This window comes from Castanea sativa, chromosome 4 (assembly GCF_040712315.1).
Source record: "Castanea sativa cultivar Marrone di Chiusa Pesio chromosome 4, ASM4071231v1".
Taxonomy (NCBI): domain Eukaryota; kingdom Viridiplantae; phylum Streptophyta; class Magnoliopsida; order Fagales; family Fagaceae; genus Castanea; species Castanea sativa.
In genome coordinates, this window is record NC_134016.1 from 34,729,086 (window position 1) to 34,753,247 (window position 24,162).

General features: G+C 34.5%; 1 protein-coding gene across 3 annotated transcripts; it reads right to left on the reverse strand.

Annotated features, from left to right (window-relative positions):
- Positions 1-2,934: 2,934 nt before the first annotated feature.
- Positions 2,935-20,204, reverse strand: LOC142633147 (uncharacterized). 3 transcript variants are annotated; one of them, XM_075807416.1, is made up of 9 exons: positions 19,786-20,204; positions 14,786-14,868; positions 9,325-9,800; positions 5,697-6,248; positions 4,969-5,092; positions 4,183-4,443; positions 3,964-4,088; positions 3,351-3,424; positions 2,935-3,267 (listed from the first exon to the last, which is right to left on the reverse strand). In XM_075807416.1, exons 1-9 carry the CDS (start codon positions 19,810-19,812, stop codon positions 3,115-3,117), a joined length of 1,875 nt encoding a protein of 624 aa, XP_075663531.1. In that variant the 5' UTR covers positions 19,813-20,204; the 3' UTR covers positions 2,935-3,114. The 3 variants fall into 3 exon arrangements, with proteins under 3 accessions (XP_075663531.1, XP_075663532.1, XP_075663533.1); XM_075807417.1 differs by having other exon boundaries at positions 5,697-6,239; positions 19,786-19,960; XM_075807418.1 differs by lacking the exons at positions 14,786-14,868; positions 19,786-20,204 and adding an exon at positions 9,994-10,115.
- Positions 20,205-24,162: the final 3,958 nt, after the last annotated feature.

The following is a 24,162-nucleotide window of genomic DNA, read 5'->3' on the forward strand; positions in this document are numbered from 1 at the left end:
AGAGAGACTGCTATATGAGGCTGCAAAGTGTACTTTCCATCTGAAATGTTTACACCCAAGAAGTCAATAGAAGATACTCCTATGACCATTTTCTTTTCTGAAAGCATTATCCCTTGAGCTTTTATTAAATTGTAGAACTCAGCAAGCAATTTTTCATGGGATTCTGCATCTTTTGAGAATAGGAGGATATCATCTACATAGATCAATGCATTTAACAACAGTAGTTGGAACAATGTTATCATTGCTTTTTGGAATTGAGATGGTGCATTTTTTAGGCCAAAAGGCAATACAGTCCATTGATAATGATGGTCTGGGATGCAAAAGGTTGTCTTATATCTTTCTTCTGGATGGATTCTTAACTGCCAGAATCCTGCATTGAGATCAAACTTTGAAAACACTTTTGCATTAGAAAGATGTTGGAAAAGGGCACTTTTGTTTGGCAAAGGGAACTTATCATCAGCTAGGAAATGATTAAGATCTTGGTAATTAATTACCAATCTAAGCTTTCCTCGAACTTGTTCTGCATACTTGTTAACATAGAAGGTTTCACACGCCCATGGAGAAGTTGTGAGTTCAATGAGGTTTTCTGAAAGAAGAGTGGATAACTTTTGCTTAGCTATGGTCAAATGTTCTGGATTCATACTCAGATGACTAGCTTTTGTGGGGTTAACATCTTCATTCTTTTTGAAGGGAAGGGTTATGAAAAAGGCTGGGTTTTTCCACAGAGGATTTGGATTTTTAAGGAGGAATTCTGAGTGAGTGGTTGCACAACATTCATTGATGATCTGAAATTTCAAGGAGTCAAAAGGATTTATTGAGAACAAATGTGGTACTTAGGTCCATGTAAGAAGGTGTTGTTTATGCAAGAGGCCTTTTGAGGACCATCTGAGGCTGGGTATCTGGTGAAGGAGGTCAAATCCTATGAGAAAGTCTCTGCCTGTGAGGGGGGATCCAAGGACTTGGTGTTTAATGGTAAGGGTTGGAAATATTCTAATGTGAATGGGCTTACTTTTCTGGGTGATCAAAAATGTTTCTCCATTGGCTGCTCTGAACATCTGATGATGGGGTAGCCAAAAATCTTCTGGTAAAATCTTGGGATGGAGAATTGTTGCTGCTGCTCCTGTATCAAACAAAGCTATCACTGGGATGAGTCTGGAATAGGTATCAAGGAGGATGTGAACTTGAGCTATTGGTGTGGGGCCAGTGATTGGGGCTATAAGAGGCTAAGATGTGTATATGGTTTGGATTTCAGGGTCTGAATTATCAGTGTTGCTTGAATCTGACTCATCTTCTGAAGTAGAATAAGCCATGACTGCCAAGGCTTGGGGAGAATAATCGTCATCCAGGGAAAAGAGTGATTCAATATCTGAAAATGGTGTATCATTTGCATGAATTTGGGCTTGCTCCAAAAGCTTTGCTGCTTTTTCTCTTTTTGGACAATTTTTTGCAAAATGACTGGGCTTTCTACATAAAAAACAAACTTTTGAAGTTTTGCCTTTGAACTGCTTTCTTCTGAGAAACTTCTATTTCTTTTTTCTGAAAAACTTCTTCTTTGGATGAGAATGTTTCTTCTTCCAAGAATACTTCTTGTAATGATCTCTTCTCTTGGTTGGACAAGCACAAGTTTTGTCATAACACTTGATCTGCAAATGTTTCCTTTTACAATTGTTTTTAAGTTTGCTGTGGATTTTATCAATCTCTGAAAGAAACTTTCTTTGATTGCAGAGTTTTTCCAAAGCAATGATGACATGCTGATAAATTTCTCCTAAAGAGGCTTACTACAAGGTGATTTTTTGAAGATTCATCATGCGAAGAGTCTCATCACCTAGTGGTTCTGGGAATGAATTTAGGAAAGTGTGCTTGGAATTGATATCATCCATGCCATTAAAGGCGTAGTACCTGCTTGACATTCTGTCAAAATGTCAAGCAGGAGTAGAAACATTATTATATACATAATTACAAAACAGTATAAATCTTTAAATTGACCAAAATATCCTCCCTCCCCTGCCACACACACACAACTATTATTATATACATAATTACAAAACAATATAAATCTTTAAATTGACCAAAATATCCTTTAAACTTCTAAAATGATGATCCAAATCCCCCCAAACTCTAAACGCACATAAAATGCTTTTGAAACTTCACATATGACCAAAATACCTCTAAAATATCCAAAATTATTGACCCCAAAAACATTCTTTGAGACCAAAATATCCCGAGAATTCTAAAATGACCAAATTCCCTTCAAACTTACCAAAATAGAAAATACCTTGAACATCTAAAACAACCACCCTCGAAAGCTCCAAAATGACCCCTCCCAAAAAAAAAAAAAAAAAAAAAATCTAAAACGATAAAAAAGTACAAAAATGTTCACAATGAGCAAAATACTCTTGAATACCCGAAAATAACACAAATACCCCCAAAACATTCAAGATGACCAAAATATGATTGCATCGTCCTAAATGACCAAATACCCCCCCCCCTCCCCCAAAAAAGTCCTAAATAATTATGAAAATTAAAAAATGACCAAAATATCCCATAAAAACTAATAAAAAGACCAAAATAGTCTCGAAACATCTAAAATGAATAAAATACTCTCAAAATAACCAAAATACCTCCCAAACTCTAACATGATTATAATATCTCTAAAACATCTCAAATGAACAAAATATGTCTGAAATGTCCAAAATAACCCTTAGAACCTCTTCAAAATGTACCCAAAATATCGCCAAACCTTTGAAATGACAAAAATAACCCTAAAGCCTATAAAATGACAAAAATACCCTCAAATTGTTTGACATGGCCAAAGTAACATTAAAACCTCCAAAATAACCATTATACTCTCAAAACCTACAAATTGTGTACTAGACATTGTGGAAGCATAGCCAATCGCTAATCAAAGGCACCACAAGAGCAAGAAAAAAAAAATGTGATGTTAAAAAATTGCCATTTCAGTTTGTGGACTAATGAAGTATTCCATGATAAAAACAATATGTGCTACACTGATCTGATAATTTAAAAACTGTACAAATATTTCCTCAAAAAAGAAAAAGAAAAAAAAAGAACTGTACAAATATACTAAGATTATGCAACTGAGCCACTACTCTCTTAACTTTGACTTAGTGTATATACAGTTGGACTAGTTTTAGTTCGTAATGAAAAAGGTTCAGAGCCAGCTTTAATGTCCCCAAGGAAATAACGGTATTTATCGATGACGCTTGTAGATGCCACTCCAATTGATGACCCAACACGAGCTGGTTCCTGTAGGAAGCACAAATAAATGAATAATACAAAATTAAGTAGTGAAAAACCAGCTTCAATGTGATTAGTACCATATTTTATACCTGAGTCTGATTATGTTTTACAGGAAGAAAGATTCCCCATAAGACGTATCCTGCTTCGAGCCGCGCAATAACATCTATAAACACAACTTGATGTCGTCACAATGAAAATCATGTACAATGGAACTAAACACAAATATTTACAATGCTTATAGTTGAATATATATATTTTAAATTTTTAATAAAATCTTGGAAATCATTTCTAAATTGAAATTTCAAACTTACAGTGGCACCCTTATATAATTTTCACTAATTCCTAGGCCCGCATTATTTAATATCATTTAGAGGAACAACTAGAGTCCTAGTTTTTTTGTTTTTGTTTTTTTCCCCCTCCAATTTTCTATACTATATATTGAAATCCAAAAATTTCCAAATAGTAAAAAACTATAATTCATAAAAAGAAAGTGCCACTCAATGGAAGAAAAATGATCTTAGAAAACCTAAATATCTAATTGTGTAACTTTACAAGAGACGAGATGGGGTTCAAGTTACACTAACTTTACAAGAGTTCCATATTTTCTAGACCATTAATTTCTATTATAAGGGTGGAAAAGCACTCATGTCATATAAAAAGTAAATAACATCTGTGAGTCAGATAAAAAGCCAGATAACTCACTCTGTGAGTCCACATGCAGCTGTTTTGCTGTAAATATCAACAAATCCACACCCTCAATGCAGATTCTCAAAATTACATTTTCGTCCTCCATCAGCTCAGACAGGCAGGAAATGCTCTCTTTGGATCTACAAGTATAACCGACAGATGCCCTTAAAGATAAATATATAAAAAGAAGCAGAGGCAGAGATTGTCTCATAAAAATCAGATGTCAAAACGAACCTCTCAATTTTATCATCAGGAGAAAAATATAGTGCAATGTCATTCAGATCAGGATAATCATTCTGGAAAACATCTGCCCAAATTTGGGATCGAGGAAGCAGCATAACTCGAAGGGTTAGAGGCAATCTTAGCGATAACTCATATGCCCTGCCACTAACAGTCCGTGGAGGTTGAGCCCGTAACCCATGATAAATGTCACCAATTTGAGCCAGCAACCCATGATAAATGTCACCAGGTTTGGCAGCAACAAGAATGCTTCCCCTGAAGAAAGAAGGCAATGAAAACTTTGTGAAACTGTAGAACACTATAATCTCGCATGTATATATGCCCTGAACATAATAAGAAACAATCTAATAGACAAAATACAGGAAATATCTGCTCTATGAATCCAGAAATAATCTGTTCAACAAAATGACGGAAAAATTTTACTTCCATTCATTCATGAGTGACTCCGAACATCATGGAATAAGAGGTTCTATGCAAAACCATGAAGATCCACCTCCAGGTAGCAGTAACATGAATGCCTCCCCCAAAGAATGAAGGCAATGAAAACTTTTTGAAAACTCTAGAATGCTATAATATCATAAGGTATAAGCCCTGCACATATTAAGAAACAATCTAATAGACAAAATATAGGAAATATATGCCTTACGAATCCTATGAAACAATCTATTCAACAAATTGACAGAAACGTTTTATTTCTGTCCATTCTTTCAATGAATGAATGACTCCAAACATCATGAAAGAATAGGTTCCATGCACACCATGAAGAGACTGGCTACCCACCTCCAGGTTGCATGTAGAGCAGGGAGATAATCACGATATAGCTTGAATTTAGGTAGACTATTCAGCAATTCACTTTCTTCAGCATCAGAGTTCTCACGTTTAAAGAAAGCTTGGAATTTACCACCTACATAAATACAGGAACAGCAATTAGATAAAGCAACCAGGTTACTAAATAGTTATACTGCCAAATACACTCCCAACGGTAACACAAATTGATATTATGACTTACTTTGTTTTATTTCAAAATGTTAGCATATCAATTTTATATTTTGGTTCACAAAATGATATTATATCCATATGGCATGTGTTTAACGCCTAAATTTCCTGAATTTAATAAGCACACCCCAATAAGATTGAAGCAGCTTTGTTCTAATTGAAAAGTTGTAGTAGCTTATATAAATCTATAATAAAAAAGTCCCCTACCTCACTTCTATTTTTCTTTTGGGCTAATTACCATTTTGATTCTAACATTTGCCTATGTCTTAAGATGGTCCCTAATGTTTCAAATATGTCATTTTAGTCCCAAACCTTTTGGTGTCGTCATTTTAATCCTTCCATGTGGACTGCCTTGTGTTCTTCTGTATCTGAAAAAAGATAGCTATATGCACTAATTGCTATACTCATCATTGTCATCAACACATGTATGATAATATTGTTAGCCCCCCCAAAACCTTTGTGATTAATTTTTAAAAAGTAATTACATGGAATGGAATCAGGGCATCCCTAACCTTTTGGTATAGGCCTCCATGTGGATTGCCTCATGTTCTTCTGTATCTGTGTGTCAGGAATCAGGGCATCCACTTTCTCGTTCTTTGGTATCTTTGAGTAAGGAATCGGAGCATCCACTTTCTCAATAACAAGCTCCTTTTTGGAAGCTAGAAGAGTTTCATTTCCTGACATGACCATGTTCTTTTGTATCTTTGTGTCAGGAATCAGGGCATCCACTTTCTCATTCTTCTGTATCTTTGTGTTAGGAGTCAGGGCATCCACTTTCTCAATAACAAGCTCCTTTTTGGAAGCTAGAAGAGCTTCATTTCCTGACATGACCATGTTCTTCTGTATCTTTTTGTCAGGAATCAGGGCATCCACTTTCTCAATAACAAGCCCCATTTTGGAAGCTAGAAGAGCTTCATTTCCTGTCATGACTGTGTTCTTCTGTATCTTTTTATCAGGAATCAGGGCATCCACTTTCACATTCTTCTGTATCTTTGTGTCATGAATCAGGGCATCCACTTCCTCAATAACAAGCTCCTTTTTGTAAGCTAGAAGAGCTTCATTTCCTGACATGGAGATCATTCCATCATTCAATTGCACCCAAAGACAAAAACACATTTAATAGCACAGAAAAATTAGGCAAGAGCATCAAATTTGTATATAATCATATAAGAGTAGCTTGTACCACCAATTTTTTGGCATAGCCTGTTGTCAAAGGTGCTTACAAGACTTCTACTTAGGTTTGCATGGTAATTTGCCTTTAAATAAATAAATAAATAAATAAATATATATATATATATATATATATATATATATATATATTCACCCAATCCCAATTCACATCACTCTGAACATCACTATTCATACCTCACAGTTTAAATTATGATTAATTGATACTCAAAATAAGTGACCAGATTCAAAAGGATCAACTTTCCAACTTGATTCAAATTAGACCAGTACATAAGACTAAGCGGTTTATGCCACATCCTTTTATACCAAGATATAATGCCTGAAGAAAAATCAGTTGTCATGGTTGAGAGAAACATCCCTACTTAATTAAATTACTTCTAAAAAGTTGAATGAGATAAATTACCTGGCTTGGGCACACGTGAAAAATCATTCTGTGGGGGAATCGAATGTTGAAATAGTTGATGGATAACCCTTGTGATAAGAAAGATCCTACTTATGAGGATAGGATGAGTGAGGATTCTATTGTTATGGGATACTCATGAAATCATTGTCATTGTTGTTTGAGAGTTATAGTGATCCTAATAATTTATGGCATCAATTACTATAGTGCTGGCTACTACTGATTTTGAGAGAAATAAACACAACATTGTTAGGAATTTATGATTGGTTCTTTGTTATCTGGTTTCAACTTTGATCAATGTGGGTTTGAAGATCAAATCCTTGCTAGTGAGACCTAACATACAACTGCTAATGCTTATTCTGAATTCTTGAGCTCCTCCTTGGGATAGAACTCCATTGTGAATGGCTCCATTGTCACTCCATTTAGACTATTCTGCTTTACAAGCAATGGAGGCTGTGGTATTGTGGTGGTAGTGGAGGCCTGGGCTTTCATGGTTGCAGTCATTATACTGGATGCGGTGATAGGAAGTGTGATCATTGTGATGGTGCTAATCATACTAAGCGTTATTGTTGGGTGAAATATGGCAAGTCAAATTATGTGCATCAGATCATTGATGGTATAACCCAACCACAGCTTGCTTCTACTCCATTTGGGCATGCAACTACTAGTTCTAGTTCTCGTGATGCAGTCACTACTCAACTTAGCAAGCTCATTCAACAATTATGCATTGTAACTCCCTCTTCTTCCTTTGCTACATTAATAGATTCAAAAAATGTTGCATGTATGGCCAATTCATCCCCATCAGTCATATCGTCCTCTTTTTCTAATTTGACTCTTGTTAAACACTATATCGTTTTAGTTGATGGTTCTTCTTGGCTTGTTCTTGGGAAAAGTGTTCTTCATGACTTCATCCTACTAAGTCATTATATTTACCATCTAATCTTTATAATTCTGATTTTCCTTTTAAATTGCTCTCTGTTTGACTAAGGTGTTACAGTGTTCTATAACCTATGATCCCACTTCTTGTCTTTCAGGACCATAAGACCAAGAAGATGATTTGTTCAGGCCATGAAAATGGACTGTACTATCTAGATCATGATGGCTCTTTCTCCTTCACCTCCTGCTTTGGGTGCTACCATGTCTCAATTTCAGTGGCATTTTCCTTTGGGTCATCTGTACTTAGCCAAACTCAAGTCCACCATTCCTACATCGAGTCACCTGTCCTTAGCCCAGCAGTAGATCCTTCCTTATTCATCTCTAATGAGCCCACTAGCGAGATTGTTATTTTTTAGCAACCCATAATGTGTGGGGCTTTAGAGTTTTCAGCCTAACTAACCCCGCGTCCACCTTTAGGGCCTATTGATTTTCTAAGTTAAAATGGACTTGGGTCCGTTTAACATTAAAATAAATGGGTAAATTTGACTTTTGTCTCATAAAATCAGATCGCACACATCTCTCCTTCTGAGTAAAATTCCCATTAAGTTTTGGAAACTGCCCTTCTCTCCACAAATCTTTCCTGACTTCCCACACCCATTAAACTGTTTCTATACTTGATTTTTCCGTATTCCAGTGTTCTCTCTCAACCCTCCACCACTGGCAGCCACCTTCTCCCGCATACTTGATCCCCACCAGTAACCACATTCTCTGGAATGTGTTGAGGTTTAGTGGGCTGTGGTGGTTCAGGGTTTTGGTTTGAATAAGCATTAGGCTGGGAACTTTTCTGGTTGGTATAAGGGACATGTTGAGGCTGGTTAATGATATTGGGCCAAGAAAGTTTAGTTGTATCAGGTCATAGAATGGATAGGGAAAGGGCTTCGGGATGGATGTAGGGACTAAAGCTGGTTTGGCCAACAAAAAGGTGGTGGTTGTGGGAAGAGGATGGGTAATGGGTTAGATGAATGAGGTGGGAGAAAAAAAAAATGGTTGACGGGGTGGAGTTGGTGGTATTGGCTGTATTGGAGGTGGCAGAAGTAAAGGAGGTGGTGGTTAAATAGACTGTGGTTGGTTAGGGGAATTCAGAAAAGTGATTTATTAATCATTAGAAAATTGGAATATAGAAAAAACTACCATTCTAAGAATTTGAAATTCAAAAGAACTGAGAACAGTGACATGAGATAGATTGCGAAGACTAGACAAAGTACTCTTTACAAGAGCAACTTTCACGCATCAGGAATTCTAACTTTCTCACACCAAAATACTGAGATTGACAGTTACTTCATTTGGAATTTATTGATGAAGAAAAAAACTGCCACCCCCTTTCTTCGTTCAGATGATCAATTGGGTGATATCCTCACAAAATCGTTAGCTCATGGCTTGTTTCAGCATTGTCTTTCAAGCTAGACATGTTTGATTTGTATGTTCCAGCTTGAGGGGAGGTGTTAAGAGTCAATTTATATTGTTTTTATATTAGCATGTTAATAAGGGAATTTTTGTAATCATGCCAGAGCTCATTAATGCAGTCTAACAATTTTCTCAAATAATATACAATATATAATTATTAACCTTGCAATAACTGCGGTAGAACTTGAGTACCCAGGAAAAAAAGTTATCACCTTTTACTGTCTTTGATACTTGAGGTGCCTGTTTATTGATTGTTGAATTGAGTTGCATGCTGAACCTAGGAGGCTTCATCATAAGTCCTGAAGGTCCAAGTCTAGGATTTGCTTGCACCCTGAAATTCGATGACTTTGGAGTGGCAGTTCTAAATCCAACTGGATTACTCAGTGACGATGCTGTGAAACATGAAGGACCAGATCTTGGCCCAAATTTCATTTGCAAAGGAGAGACTTTTTGGGGGGCTGAAGATAGCTTAATGACTTCGGCAGTTGGCATGTACTTCACTTTGCCAGTTGGAATAGGCTTTTGCCTTTTAGAATTAGCCTGCCACCCTGAACTGGGACCTTCTGTATGCATGGATCTCTTTTTGTCTTCCTTCACACCAGCTTCGGGCAAAACCGTGTCTCCTGACAGACACGATTCACAAACCCAATCCCTTGGAACCTTTGGGTGATAAACCTGCATGCAATAACTGAAAATGGAGAAAAATGGCAGCATGTTCAGAAAAAGAACCAGAATAGTATTCTTTGCATTGTATTTGATCAATTAAAAAAAGAAAATGTAAAGGCATCATAATTCTGGCGTAGTCAAGACAGAACTCAGAGATACCATTTTTTTAAAACTAGCAAGGTATAAAAAAAAAAAAAAAGAGAGAGAGAATAAACCTGACGATCAAATCTATTCTTTCCAGGTGGCATTATACAATTTTGAGAGTAAAAGATAAAAAGATTCTCATTGTTCAAGAGCTGGAGGTCCATTGTATCATGAAAGAACCGGCATATCAGGCCTATATGGGAAGAGAAGACCACCTCAATTAAGTCTCCTTGCTTACAGAACAAGAGTAATCGTGTATACTTAAAACTTGTTATATTGTGGGTGTGTTAAAGATGTTGTGGCATAAGTATATTGTAGACCCATGTTAGTGCACAGTTAGCCTAGAGTCAGCTCCTCTATATACCCTACTTAGGGTTCACTATATTACACAAATCTGAATATCAAGATATAGCAGCTAAGGTTTTCTACTGTGGACATAGGCTGTTAAGCCGAACCACATCAATTCCTCTCTTGCATCCACTCTCTTTCGCTCTATCTCTACATTCTACATCACTTCATTTTCTCTCATTTGTTTTAATCTGGGAATAAAGCCACTTTTTAGGGGCCTCACTAGGGTTTAAGAAGCCCACAGCCAACCATCGCTCAACTTAGTCACCACTAACCATCACTGAGCTTAGCACTACCAACCATCATTTGGATCAGTCTTCATCGGCCACCATCCCAGCACAGTTCAAAGTAGTTTCCCTCGAAACTCAGCCTTCAGATCTTCCTTTTTGGCCACCAAGCATACCAATCAACATATTTTTGAGAGATATGTCAAATGACTGCTTGAATGCACTGCCACATGCCTCCCAACTTCTGGCCACCATTACGTGCAACACCAGAAGCTACTCATATGCTGCACACGCCACACACCCAATATATCAAATCAGCCACTTCAGCCCAAGAGCATCCCATATGTCACCTACTTAGCTAGATACGTCAGCCTTAGTCCACATCATCACCATGTCAACACTATGTCATGTCATACCTCTGCCTCTGGATGCCATTGACTAGCATTGACTGGCATAGATTGGCCACTGTTTCCCTCTGGGCAGGGCACTTTCCCACTGTTTTTGCATAGATTCCATCTTTGGGGTCCGTTTTCCCAATTAAGGCTCCCAAGATACACAAATTGGCCCACCGCTTATTCCTTTTAGGTTCAATATATGTAATATCCTCAAACTTGCACACACATGCTTCACCACAATTTCACCACAATTTTGTCCTCTACCAATGTTCCTTAGGCCACCAATTTAGCCATCTTCTAGCCATAGTAGTCAATGACATTGCCAACGTTTTGCATGATGTGTTTCACATTGTGCTTGGCCATTCTACATCTGATCCAGTCATTCATGGTCATCTCCAAGGCATATTCACAAGCTTATGTTCCAAACTCAAGCCATAATCAAAATTCTCCCTCGTGTTTAAAGAGAAAAGTTAAAGATATTATGAGTATGTTATAGATGCCATGGCCAAAGTATATTGTAGGTCCATGTTAGAATAGCTAATGGGGGAGATAAAAGAAGATTTTTATTAGTATTATTTATGTTTGCAAGTCAATTGTATTTTTATGTTTTAGGTCCTAGTAGTTTATTGGGCTATTAGTATTTTAATTTGGAAGCAAGGTTATTTTTGTAATAAGGTAATTAAGGTTTTGATGTAGGACAACCTCGGCTTCCTTTATGTTTGCAAGTCAATTGTATTTTTATGTTTTAGGTCCTAGTAGTTTATTGGGCTATTAGTATTTTAATTTGGACGCAAGGTTATATATAGCTTCCAGAATCACAATGATAAAGATAAACTCTCCTAATACAAATCCTAAACAGTCTCAAATACTAATCCAATGCTAATCAAATATTAAACTAATCTTTTTTTCTCTTTTTTTGATAGGTAACAAAAAAATTTATTAAGAGAAAAATAGTCAACCTGAGTACATTGGGGATGTACTATGGAGACAAAAATCAAGAACCAAAATTACAATAATCAAGAAAAACAAGAACAATGCGACAGAGCCACACTCCAAACAAGGAGAGTGTAAGAAAAAGGACTTAGTATCCAACATCTGCGTTTTTTGGGTTTTTTTTTTTTTTTTTTTTTTTTTTTTTTTTTCTCTCTCTCTTTTGGAAAAGCGCATTTCAGCACTTTCAGTGGATTCTGTGCATTGTTCACGGGACTCACAAACTTTTTTTTCAGCAACTTTTTCATTAAAAATGGGTTCCACGGAACTATTCACACATTTAAAAATTATTTTGCTACAGTGTTTTCAGTTTTCAGCGATATCCAAACGGACACTTAATCTCAAGCAAGGACCGCTTGCATCCTTCAAAGCATCTAACATTTCTTTCACTCCAAATATACCACATCAAGCAATGCGGCACAAGTCTCCAAAAGTCTATATTGCGATGTTGCCCGAATTTACCTTGCCAAGACTCAAACAACTCAATTACCTTCTGTGGAATATCCCAATGAAGTCCAAACAAACACAACACCAGACCACATCTCAAAAGCTATGGGGGCAATAAAGCAGAAGATGATCCACCAACTCCTCACGCCTCTTACACATGTAATACCAATCAAGAACAATAATGCGCCTTTTGCAAATGTTAGCAGTTGTAAGAATCTTACCTAAAGAAAGAAAGATAAAAACTGCTAACCTCAAAACGTCTACTCCTTGTTGGCTTCCAACGAAACTTATTAAGGCCAACCCCCCGCACTTTCGAAGAGTAAATACTGTCCATAAACCAATAAAAAATTCCCTCCTCCCAATCCTGGGGTGGATGACGAAAATGAAAATTCCAAGGAATCCTCCCACCAAACCAACACATGTCCTCACTAAAGAGTCCCTTGCCCTACTAAGACAGTAAAGTTCTGGAAAAACCTCTTTAAGAGAACAATCCCCACATCACACATGCTTCTAAAATTTCACTCTAGTACCATCACCCACATCATACTGTAGGAGTTTAGAGAAGTTCAACCAGCCACTTGTAATAAACCTCCAGAGGCTAACACCATACACACTTGTCACCTTTTTCGTACATCAACCACCCCAAACATTCCCATATTTCGCCATAATGCATCTGTCTCTAAACCATACCTCCACAACCACTTGCCCAACAAAGCAGAGTTAAAACTTCTCAAACGTCTTATGCCTAGCCCTCCAACTTGTATTGGCTGACAAACCTTAGCCCATTTTACCATGTGTAATGTAGAGTCATCACTAATACCAATAAAGAAAATCTCTCTGTAATTTCTCCATGCGATTAGTAACCTTCCTAGGTATAGGAAGAATTGAAAGGAAATAAGTAGGTGAAGAGGAGAGGGTACTTTTAATAAGAGTTACCTTACCCCCCTTTAAATAAATAAAGACTCTTCCATCCTACTAGTCTTCACTCCATCTTCTCTAATATAGGATTCCAAATTGACAACTCCTTGAATTTAGCATTCAAAAGAAGTCCCAAATATTTCGAAGGAAGTGAAGAATGCCTACAACCCAACAGCTCCACCAACACATCCATAGTATTTACCTCTCCAACTAGTATCAACTCTGATTTCCCCAAATTTATTCTTAAACCTGAAACTTCCTCAAATCTAGTCAAAATCACCCTCAAAGTAATCTAAGGATATGAAATTTCATCCTCATCATAACTCAAACTAAATAAATAAAACATTAAAATCTAAAATTATCCAATGAAAATCCAAAATAAGATATTGAGACAGTTTCTGGTTATACTCTTGCATCAAGTTTCCTACGCCAAATAGAACTAGGGTTTGGCAATCCTTTATAAACAAATTATTGTAATCCTTTGAGTTGGTTGATATTTTGATAAATGAAAAAAAAAATGGCCTTTAGGTGTGTCTTTGGTCTAGTGCTGACTCCAATTTCACCCTAATGGTTTTCTTGCTTGGTGCTGAATCCAAGCTAGGCCTAGGTGCTGAATCCAAGCTAAGCCTAGGTGCTGAATCCAAGCTAGGCCTAAGTGCTGACTCCTAGGCCATATCTCTTTATTTTCCTATAGTTTCATTTTGTTTTGGTTGTTCTATGTCAATAGGGTTACTGTAGAGTTAGCTCCTATAAATACCCTACTTAGTGTTAATTGTTGCACCATTTAGAATAGCAAGCTGTAGCCGCTAAGAACTTTCCACTGTGGACATAAGCCATCAAGCCAAACCACATTAAGGGCATGTTTGGTATGTTGTAATAGGTCTTGCAATAGCTATAAGATTATTTGATTGCATCTTTATTATAATTAATAGTTTTTCCTTAGGAATAGCTCAATAGCTCTTCCTTAATTTGAGGAATAGCTATTCCTCTCTAGAAGGACTTTAATAACTATTTCTTAGTAAGTGCAATAACTTTTATAATTAATATATTTCCAAAAATCAAATTTTCCATATGCACATAAAAATTATAAGAATAAAATCATCAAGATATAATTTTTCCCTCCAATTTATAAAATATTATTTTTAGAAAATATAATTGAATAAGTAAGATATTTCATTAATACAAATCTAGAGTTTTATTAGAATATTAAAACTAAACATATGAATAGTTTTAGTTATTCCATTACAACATCTTTCATTTCTAATAATAAAGATTACCATTCCTATCATGATTTCCATTTAGTGTACCAAATTTTCCCTATTTCTTTCTCTTGCTTCCGCATTCTCTCCTACATTTTTTATTTTCTTATTTATATTTTAACAAAAATTATGGAAATAAACATTATTAATCTCATTTTTCATAATACTCATATTTAGAAGACACTATCCAGGAAATAAATGGAAAAAAAAAAAAAAGAAAAAAGTGAAATGAATTGCACAGGCGTACAAAGGTGTTAGGGGGTAAGAGTATTATCATACATGTGTTGACGAGTATAGCAATTATTGCATAGAACTATCTTTTCTCTATACTGATCACCACCACATATCTCACAAGATTCAACCTGCAAGGTGGAAAAGTATCACAAGTGAATTCCCAATAGAAGAACCAATCAGAGACAGAATAAACGAAATTTAATTAAGTTCAATCAAAATTTTCTAGTCAATATCTGGAATTTAATTGATACAATTTACTTGCTCTAGTCTGGCCAGCAATCACTCAGCATATACACAGAGGCACGGTGCTGGTGACAAATTCAATTGTCTGCAATATTTTAACATTCACACTCCTACACTATCCTAAAAAAGGCATTATCATATGGATATATACAAACTGCAGAAGCAGGACCATTTCTATTCAAATTGTTAGAGCATGAGAATTTTTTGATATCATAAGTTTCTTGATAGGTAATAAAAATTTCATAAAAGGAAGAAAGAAAAATCATGGGATACAGATGGAGTGCACAGAATGTATACCCAAAGTTCCTTACAAACAATTACCAATACGATGAGTCAGAAAAATTCAGCATCTAGTTGGTATACTCGCATCCAATGACGTCCAATAGGATAAGGACAATACAAACTGAAATTTGAATGTCTCTATAGATATCATGTTCTTCAAACATCCTCCTATTCCTCTATCTCTAAACTTGCCACATTAAAAAAGAAGGATCAACATTCCATAATTTCTAAAAGTATTGGAATTTCAGTGCCAAAGTCGTAACAAACTTTTCAACATTTTTGGCTGTTTGGCATCACCCACTTCACTCCAAAAGCTAGAAATAAAAAAAATTTCCACAGAAAATGGACAATGCAAAAGCAACTTATCCGCATTTCTTTTATATTCTTACACAAAATACACCAATTAGCCAACACCATACCTCTTCTAATAAGATTATCAATAATAAGAATTCTCTCCCAAGCTGAGTTTACACCAAAAAAGAAACCTTCTAGGAGTCTTCACCCTCCCTTTCGCCTTCCAAGGGAAATCTGGTTAGCAGCTCACCTAAACTCCTCATTGAACACTAAAACACCCAGTATTGCTCCGTCTCCAAAACACCTTGTCCTCCCTTTCGCCTTCCAAGGGAAATCTGGTAAGCAGCTCACCTAAACTTCTCATTGAACACTAAAACACCCAGTATTGCTCCGTCTCCAAAACACCTTGTCCTCCTGGAGGACAAGGTGTTTTGGAGAAGAGGACAAGGTGTTTTGGAGACGGAGTGGGTATGGAGGACCCCTCCATACCCACTTGCATCCAGATGAAGTAAAAGGTTCAAAAAAAAATTCAAACAATCCATATCCCAATCTTGGGCTGACCTCACAATAATAGGATTCCAGTGAATTCCCCTATAAGTATCGCCACACAATCTGAAATTGTAGCATCCTTATTAGCACTTATTTAAAAGAGCTCAGGAGGTAAAGAAGCTAGATCGATCCTAGATTTGCTATTTGGCTGGTGGAATTGGTTGGGAAAGCATTCGTCTCAGATTTGGAACTTAGTTCCGCTATGCATCCTATGGCGCATTTGGAAGGAATGGAATCGGAGGACTTTTGAGGACTTGAATAGCTCCGGTGATCAGATACTGGCGTCTTTGAGTGGGACTCTTTTTGATTGGTCTCGGGCATGGGGACTCACGACTAGTGGTTCCCTCCCTGCTTTTCTTAGCTCTCTTGCTCCTTCGTAATTTTATTTTTGTTGTCTGGGTTTCTTTTTGTTTTCTGTCTGTTTTTATTCTTGTATTTCTTGGGTCTACTCTATGTTTTTCTCGTATAGAGTAGCCGTTCGTATATATATCATTCTTACTTATAAAAAAAAAAGGTATCATGGGAGACGCTATCTTATCAGTCTACCATCACCAACTCCATAACCAACAAATCTGCAGAAACAGTTCCATCTTGCTCTAATTGTCTTCCAAACACCAAGCCCACAAGTATGATGAACAAGCTGCAGGGACCAACTCCCTACCCCCTTTCCATTTTTTATTCCCACCAATCTCCTCTATAGGTGAAATCATAGAACCATGTATATTTTCTTTACATGAAGAACTCTTCTTAAATGTTGTTCCCCAATGGAATACATTGGAATTGAATGCCTCCAAACAACATAAAATAATAAATTTTCATATATAAAGGGACCAATCACAAGAAGTGTGACAATCCCCTTTTTTACACTTATATGATTTAGGTAATTCATACTTATATTAAGTGAGTAGCACGTGGGATCCTACCAAAGTCAATACAATTTTTAAATTTTGACAACATTGTGTACTCAAATTAGTTTAAAAGGAAATATAGATTAAAAAGCAAAAAAAAAAATGAATCACAATATTTTAAAAACTAATTACATGGAGTGAACAGAATATCTACACCCAGTCAAGAACAATTTAGAATTTCCTCTGTTAAATTATTCTCAAATTTAAATTGAAAGGTAAATTCAAGCTCAATTTTTTTTGGGATAATTCAAAAAAAGATCAATATCTTTTTTGCATAATTTGATAGTTACAATTGGAGAGGAGAGATTTGAACCCTATACATCCCCATTGGAAACACTAAGAGGTGCATGTTGAGTAACAAGGCTCTTGGCTTAATTACATGTAAAATACTTATAATTCACCATCCAATTCCCACCCAAATTGTCAGCCATACAGATTCGACCACTACCCAATTAATCCGATTCCCCCACCCATCACCTTGGCCGAAACATTAACCCCTCAAAATCCCAACCTCTGTCATGCAATGTAGTCACCAACAACTTCAAAAGCCAGCTCCCACTCAACAACAACTCACCCCATCAACATACACACAAATGGCTAAGCTAAAATCATAGGCTCCTATGCCACATTGTTGAAATCCAAGTTCCACTCTACCCAATCAACAACCCATAACCAATACATTCCCAATAAGTCCTCCATGACATTGTTTCACCACCAAGAACCCACCACATCACCAAAGCAGGCCAATAAATCCCCAAACCACTAAAAAAAATCATTGAAGTTGTGTAATTTTGTTGAATTTAGTTGAAATTGATCAAATTGGGACATGCTTGTTTCTGGGTGGTATTAAAATTTTGTGTGGGATTCTTCATGGAGGGTAGAGATTGTCGTCTGCATAGTTTATTGGTATGGATTAATATCCGCCTCTTCATTTTGTGGCATTAATTTGGAAACCAAACTTAATTAGTTCAGGTGGTGTCTTTGATGGTGGTGGTGTTTTATGGTGAACTTTTGATGATCATGTGGTGGTCTCACCAACATTATTTATCCCCTAACTCAATACAATTTAATATATCAATACACAAAAATAAATTAAAAAAATTATATTAAAAAGAAGAGGAGGAGAAAGAAAGGTTGCAATTTTCATTTGCTTACATTGCAAGTAACAAGCTGGAGTTTTCTATAAAGTTTTGTAAACAATCTTGCGATTACTATGTCAAACAAGGGCTCAATGCCAAAAAATTTGCAAATGATTTTTTTTCCCCTTTTTTCTTTTCAAAAAAAAATAAAGAGTATTAGGTTAGTTCATCAACATTTGTAGAACTACTTTAATCTCCTCAAATTCTCATTTTCTTACAACCGTTTTTTCAACAACAACCAAACCTTAGTCCCAAAACCTAAATTGTCAAACTGCTTCAATTATATTATTTTAGTTTAGTTCCTCAACAAACTTCAAATCCAAAATTTGAGGAAAACCGAGCAAGTTTCCGGTAGCAATACTTGAATTAACAGTCTTTCATCCTTACTCAAATTAAACACACACACAAAACTAAAGACTTTTATTGATTTAGCCATTGCATTTGTATTTACTAATAAAGAGAAATTAAACTATAAGTAGTAAATTGCAGGACAAGTTGTGGAGGAGAGAGTGTCCAGGAGCTAAAAGAAAGTTGATCCAAAATGCAAAAACCATACTCATATATAAAACAAAAAAAGGGGGCAATAAATATATACAGGAAAACCCAAATAATTTTTTCTCAACAAAAAAAAAGTTCAAGATGAGAGCTGAAACAGAAAAAAGCAAATACATAAATGAAGCAAGAATTTTTTTTCTAAAAGGTAAAAATTCAAGGGAAAATAATTACATTTTTGCATCATTAAAAAATATTACATGATTTAATTAATGATTTAATTGCATCATTAAAAATAATAACATTTTTGCAATGTTTCTGGTGTGCATAGATAACACCTCTCTTTTTTGGCATTGTTAAAGAAAATATAATGGGTCTTCCTGTAAACCAAACCCAGATTCTATTGATCTGTTTGGATGACAGAATTTTGGCACATGGGTTTGGATTTGGGTGATTACAATCCAACTGACTTGTTTGGATAGTTTAAAAAAGGGTAAATGATTTGGATTTGGCAAATCCACCAAGGTTTAAGTCCCTTGAATTTGAAATAACTTCTAAATCCATCAGACATACTTCAATATTTATAGACTTGGAATTAAAACATTTCGAATCCATCACTTTAAAATTCAAATCCAAATTCAAGTCTAAATGCATTTATCTTATTAGCCCACATCAAAGGAATACAGCCATTGAAATATAAATAAATTTCCAGAATAGCAAAACCCCATCAGCCCATAAAGTTGCAGCATTTTCTTAATAAATAAATAAATCAAAGAAGCAAAACCCCATTAGACCATAAAATTGCAACATTTTTTTAATAAATAAACAAATCAAAGAAGCAAAACCCACTTCACCCAATTAACAATTCACAACAAAAGTCACAAAAATATAAATAAATAAATAAATCCCAACAAATTTAATATTTTAAAAAATAGTAATAACCAAAAAAAACAAAACCAATGCATTGACCATTTCTTTAAAAGTGAGCATTAAAATTTAATGATTAAAAAGAAAACATCACACAATTTAATGTAGCATAAATAATTAGGAATTGAATTGGAAAAAGAGTAAGAATATGAAAGAGAAAGAAGAATAAAGAATTTAAGAGTCCGAATGTGGGGACAAAAGCAAAAAATACCTGTCTCTGTGTAACATTTGGTCGCATTGTTTGTCGTTTGGTCCCTTTCTTTTCTCTCTTGAAAGAGAAAGAAAAGATTTTTGCGGTGGGGTAGCAGTGAAACTCAAAATCTTCTTCTTCTCCTTCTTGTTTGAAACTTCTTTCTTTCTATTCCCGTTTCTTTTGCAAACTGAGCCCTTTTTGGAATGGTGGGTTCGTCGGAGTGGGTTTGAGGAATGGGTTTTCTGGGTTTCAGGGATGGGTGTGGTGGGTTTTGAGAAATGGGTTCGTTGGAGTGGTGGGTTTGACGAACAGAGCACTCACCGTCGCGTGGAGGGGACGAGGACGGCGATCTGACCGGCGAGGATGAGCCTCAGGTGGCGTGTGCTTGAGCTCTGTCTCAGTCTCTCTCTTCTGGGTGTGGTGTCCGGAAAATGGTTGAAGGTAAAATCAAAACGGAAACGCTTTTACGCTTTGGCTGGGTTATTTTACGGTCAACGGGTTGCTGATTTTCCGTTGACCGTTTTTTCCGTGGGTGCCCAAACACACGCAGAAGGGTGTAAAACAGTTTCCGTAAATTGAAATCATGTGAAACAAACGCAGCCTTAAGCCAAATAACATAAATCATTTTTTTTAATGAAAATAAATAACTTCTTGGACCAAGTCTTTTTACCCACTATTTTTGTCACAATTTGTTGAACTCTGTGATTAGTCCACAATCTACCTTATTCATTTGTTTTTACATGAATTTCTATTCATTTATTTTTACATGAATTTATCACTTTTTTTTTACCGTAGAGTTAATGTAATCAAAAAGGTTAAAGACACCACAAAATTTCACATTTTTACACCATTTTTTTGTGTTTTGAGTTGCAACGGTTTTGTTATGTTTTTTTTCTTTTTCTTTTTATTATGAAGTATGATTTTTTTTTTTTGGGTGCATTTTGAGTTGTGGTGGGTTTGTTATGATTTTTTTTTTCATTTTATTATGACCTATAATTTTTGTTTTTTGACTTAAGATGGGTGGCGACTCAATAAAGATGGTTTTATAAAACTTGTGATTCCGAAGATTCACTTAAATAAATATTAAGTACAATTCTAGTTTTTTAGATTATATTCAAACATATAAATGCATTAAATTAACTTATTATTGAATAAAAATAACATTTTTTATGCATTATTGGTCAATAAAAATTATAAAATCATTTGTTGGAATATAATTTGAAACCCAATGCACTCCATCTAATTAATTATAGCTAGTATTGTCCCAAAAAAAAAAACTAGAGAGCATATACTAACTTAAAATAATGTATAATGCCATATTTGGCTGAGCTTATTTATTTTAAATATATATATATATATATATATATATATAATTTTTTACGTTAATTTTTCCAATTGAATTTAATTTTTTTGAAAAAAATTATATTATTCAATAATTGAATTTTTTTGGAATTTGAATAGGTGTCAATCAATTGAACTACAAGATTTTTAATATTCTATTTGTGGTTTATTGATCAATATAACAAAATGTTTAAATTTAATTAAAAAAATATACTATTACCAAACAAAACACTAACATTTTTCTTTGGGAGAACAAAACAATAACTAACATGAACTCGTGAAAATAAGCACCTTCACACGTTCTTGGGGTCAACAAGTTAAACTAAACTTGCAGTGAGAAAGATATATATATGGTAATAGTGTAACTAAATTTTAGCATACACAAAATAACAAACTGTTTGTGAGAATACAAACTATCTTGAAAAATAAGTACTTGGAAGACAAAACTTCACACCAAAATGATGGGCTCTGCCACTGCCTAAATTAATAGGACTTCAAAAGTACAAAATATTCAACTAAGAAAAACAAGGGAACAAGCAATGTAATCACAATATGTAGATATTTTATTTCACAATTCAAGTTCATACAAATAAGAAAGATTCAAATCACACAAACTCCTAAGTTAAATAACAAAAATTATCCTTAGATAATTCATGTGAGGCAAACGCACTTACAAACATGAAGTTATCCTTCTGTTGACCGGGTATGTGAATCTAGTTTGTCAGATATTTTGTTGTTGTCTTCTAATAATATCCTTAATCTTTATTTATAGTAGACAAAAACAGTTACTGCTCCCTCCTCATATTTTGGTAACTGCTATTGTATTCTGACTTAGTGGATAACTGACTCACATGCTCACTTTTACAAAAGCCTTCAGTTATGTGGACCACCAAAAATTGTACTGTGTTATTTCCTTTTATAATGGGCCTTGCAAGTTTGCTTATTTGGGCCATGTAAAATAAGATCCAGCCCTCTCAAGTCACACTTTGGTGGGCAATTTGACTCACATGCTCACACATGTGAATATATTTATTTATTTATTTATTTTTTTTTTGTCCTAACACAAACATAGTGTTTTGTTTATTTTTGTTTTGGTTTTTGTCGATAGAAACAAACATTGGGTCATGAAAATGAGGTTTTTAACAGTTCACGCGCATGCTGTGGTCAATGACAATATAACATCCATCCCGGCTTTTCACATTCACCCCGATATGTTCGTGTCGTTTCGTTTGTTTACCCTTTAATCTTCACAATTCATGTGTTTATCATTTTTCTCAAAAATATTAAATTGAACAAAACCAACACAATTAAAAGAGCAGTAAATGTATATAAATAAATTCATAAATCATAAATATAAAGGGCTGTCCAGCTCTTTAATGACATCTAAGGTTAGGTGCTTTGAAATTTTTTTTCTTTTTTTTTTTCTTCAATTTTTTAAGATGATACGGTTTGATGTTATACTTTTTTTTTTTTTTGAGAATTTTTTTTTTGGTTAACTTGATATACTTATACTGCTGATGGATCTCCAAATATGCTATATTCAGAGTTTATATATCGTTTATACACGCGTTATAAAATTTATTTTATTAGAATAATGGTTAAATGATTAAGTTCACTATTTTTTAATAATTAAAACTTTTATGATAATTATTATCTTTTGGTATATTTACCGGAGAAGATCATTCTCAACAAAAATAAAAAAAAAACATTTATGGGAGAAGAAGGGACTCAAGTTTTGTCAATAATATGCTAAAGCATCTACAAATCATATGGTAGGAATATAAATAATCCCTCGCGCGAAGGGAATCTAATCATATACATTAAAAGTTATGAGTAATGTTAGGGATATTACAAAATTTATTGTAGGTTGTAACTTGCAACATGTTGAGTTCATATAGCAATATGACATATATTAATAAATTACAAGCAATGTTAGGGATATTACAAAATTTATTATATGGTAATAATAACTTCTAACATGTTGTGTTTTTTTTATTTTATATATATAATTTTTATTTTGAGAATCTAATTTATAAGTGGATGAAGAATTTTAAAATCAACAAGAAATTAACCATATTTTTAAGGCAATGTTTTAGTAGGACTTAGGGTTGTATTTTTACTGGATTGTCATTTAGTTTTGTCTTTACTTAAATATAGGGATGTAAGTGTATTTTAGAACAAAAAAAATTCAATCCAAACAGGAGAAACTCCTTAAATAGTAGTATAGATGAGTAATCGTGGAGATATTACAAAATTTATTATAGGTATTATAAATAGATGTTTTAATTTTTAAAAATACAATAAAAATAATTAAGAGTGGGTTATAATTAACTCAATTGATATAGTCTTTTATTGCTAAATAAGAAATGTGGGATTCAAACATCGCCTACACAAAAAACCAATAAAAAAATAATCATCATGGGAGTGGACACCATATGTTGAAGTATTATCATGTGTATGTATATATAAATAATTAAAAAATATTTATTATTTTTTTAGAATATTAAGTATTTTAACACACATAAGGAGATAGAAGAATATCTTAAAGAAACTAACAGTGGTGTATATTCAAAACAATCTAAACTCTTGGATACACAACACGAACTTTAAATCTCTTTAACTCACACTCATTTTTCAATGTAGGATTAACCCATTGTTTTTTCTTTTGATAATACAAAATATATTTATTATGTTAATGATGTGGTATCACTCATGTTTATTGTCACATTAATTTATAATTTTTTTTTGGGTAGTGAAACCGGCAATAAGTTTAGCATTTTCGGACAACATTGAAGTTTTAGGATAAAATTATTAGGGATCATATATTTATCTTCATCATGTGTAAGAAAGAAAGAAGAAAATTGGAGCACTTATTGCTCGTACGCCCATGGATGGAAAAAACGAAAAAGTGTAGCATAGAAGTAAATTCTATGGTCTGAAGAGAGGTGAAAAACTTCCAAGATATTAAATGAGGAAATCCAAAAACAAAAAAGTTTATATAATTATATCCATGATTGCTTCCATATGTTTGGGATTTTTGGAGGGATAGACATG

What these genes read in the sequence shown, in the direction of transcription:
- LOC142633147 (XM_075807416.1), bottom strand. Translation starts at nt 19,812, where the DNA reads ATGCGACCAAATGTTACACAGAGACAG. An exon ending in CAAATGTTACACAGAGACAG is followed by an intron (nt 14,869 to 19,785) that starts GTATTTTTTGCT and finishes TCCACCTTGCAG; the next exon opens with GTTGAATCTTGTGAGATATG. An exon ending in CCTGATGATAAAATTGAGAG is followed by an intron (nt 4,089 to 4,182) that starts GTTCGTTTTGAC and finishes TTATACTTGTAG; the next exon opens with ATCCAAAGAGAGCATTTCCT.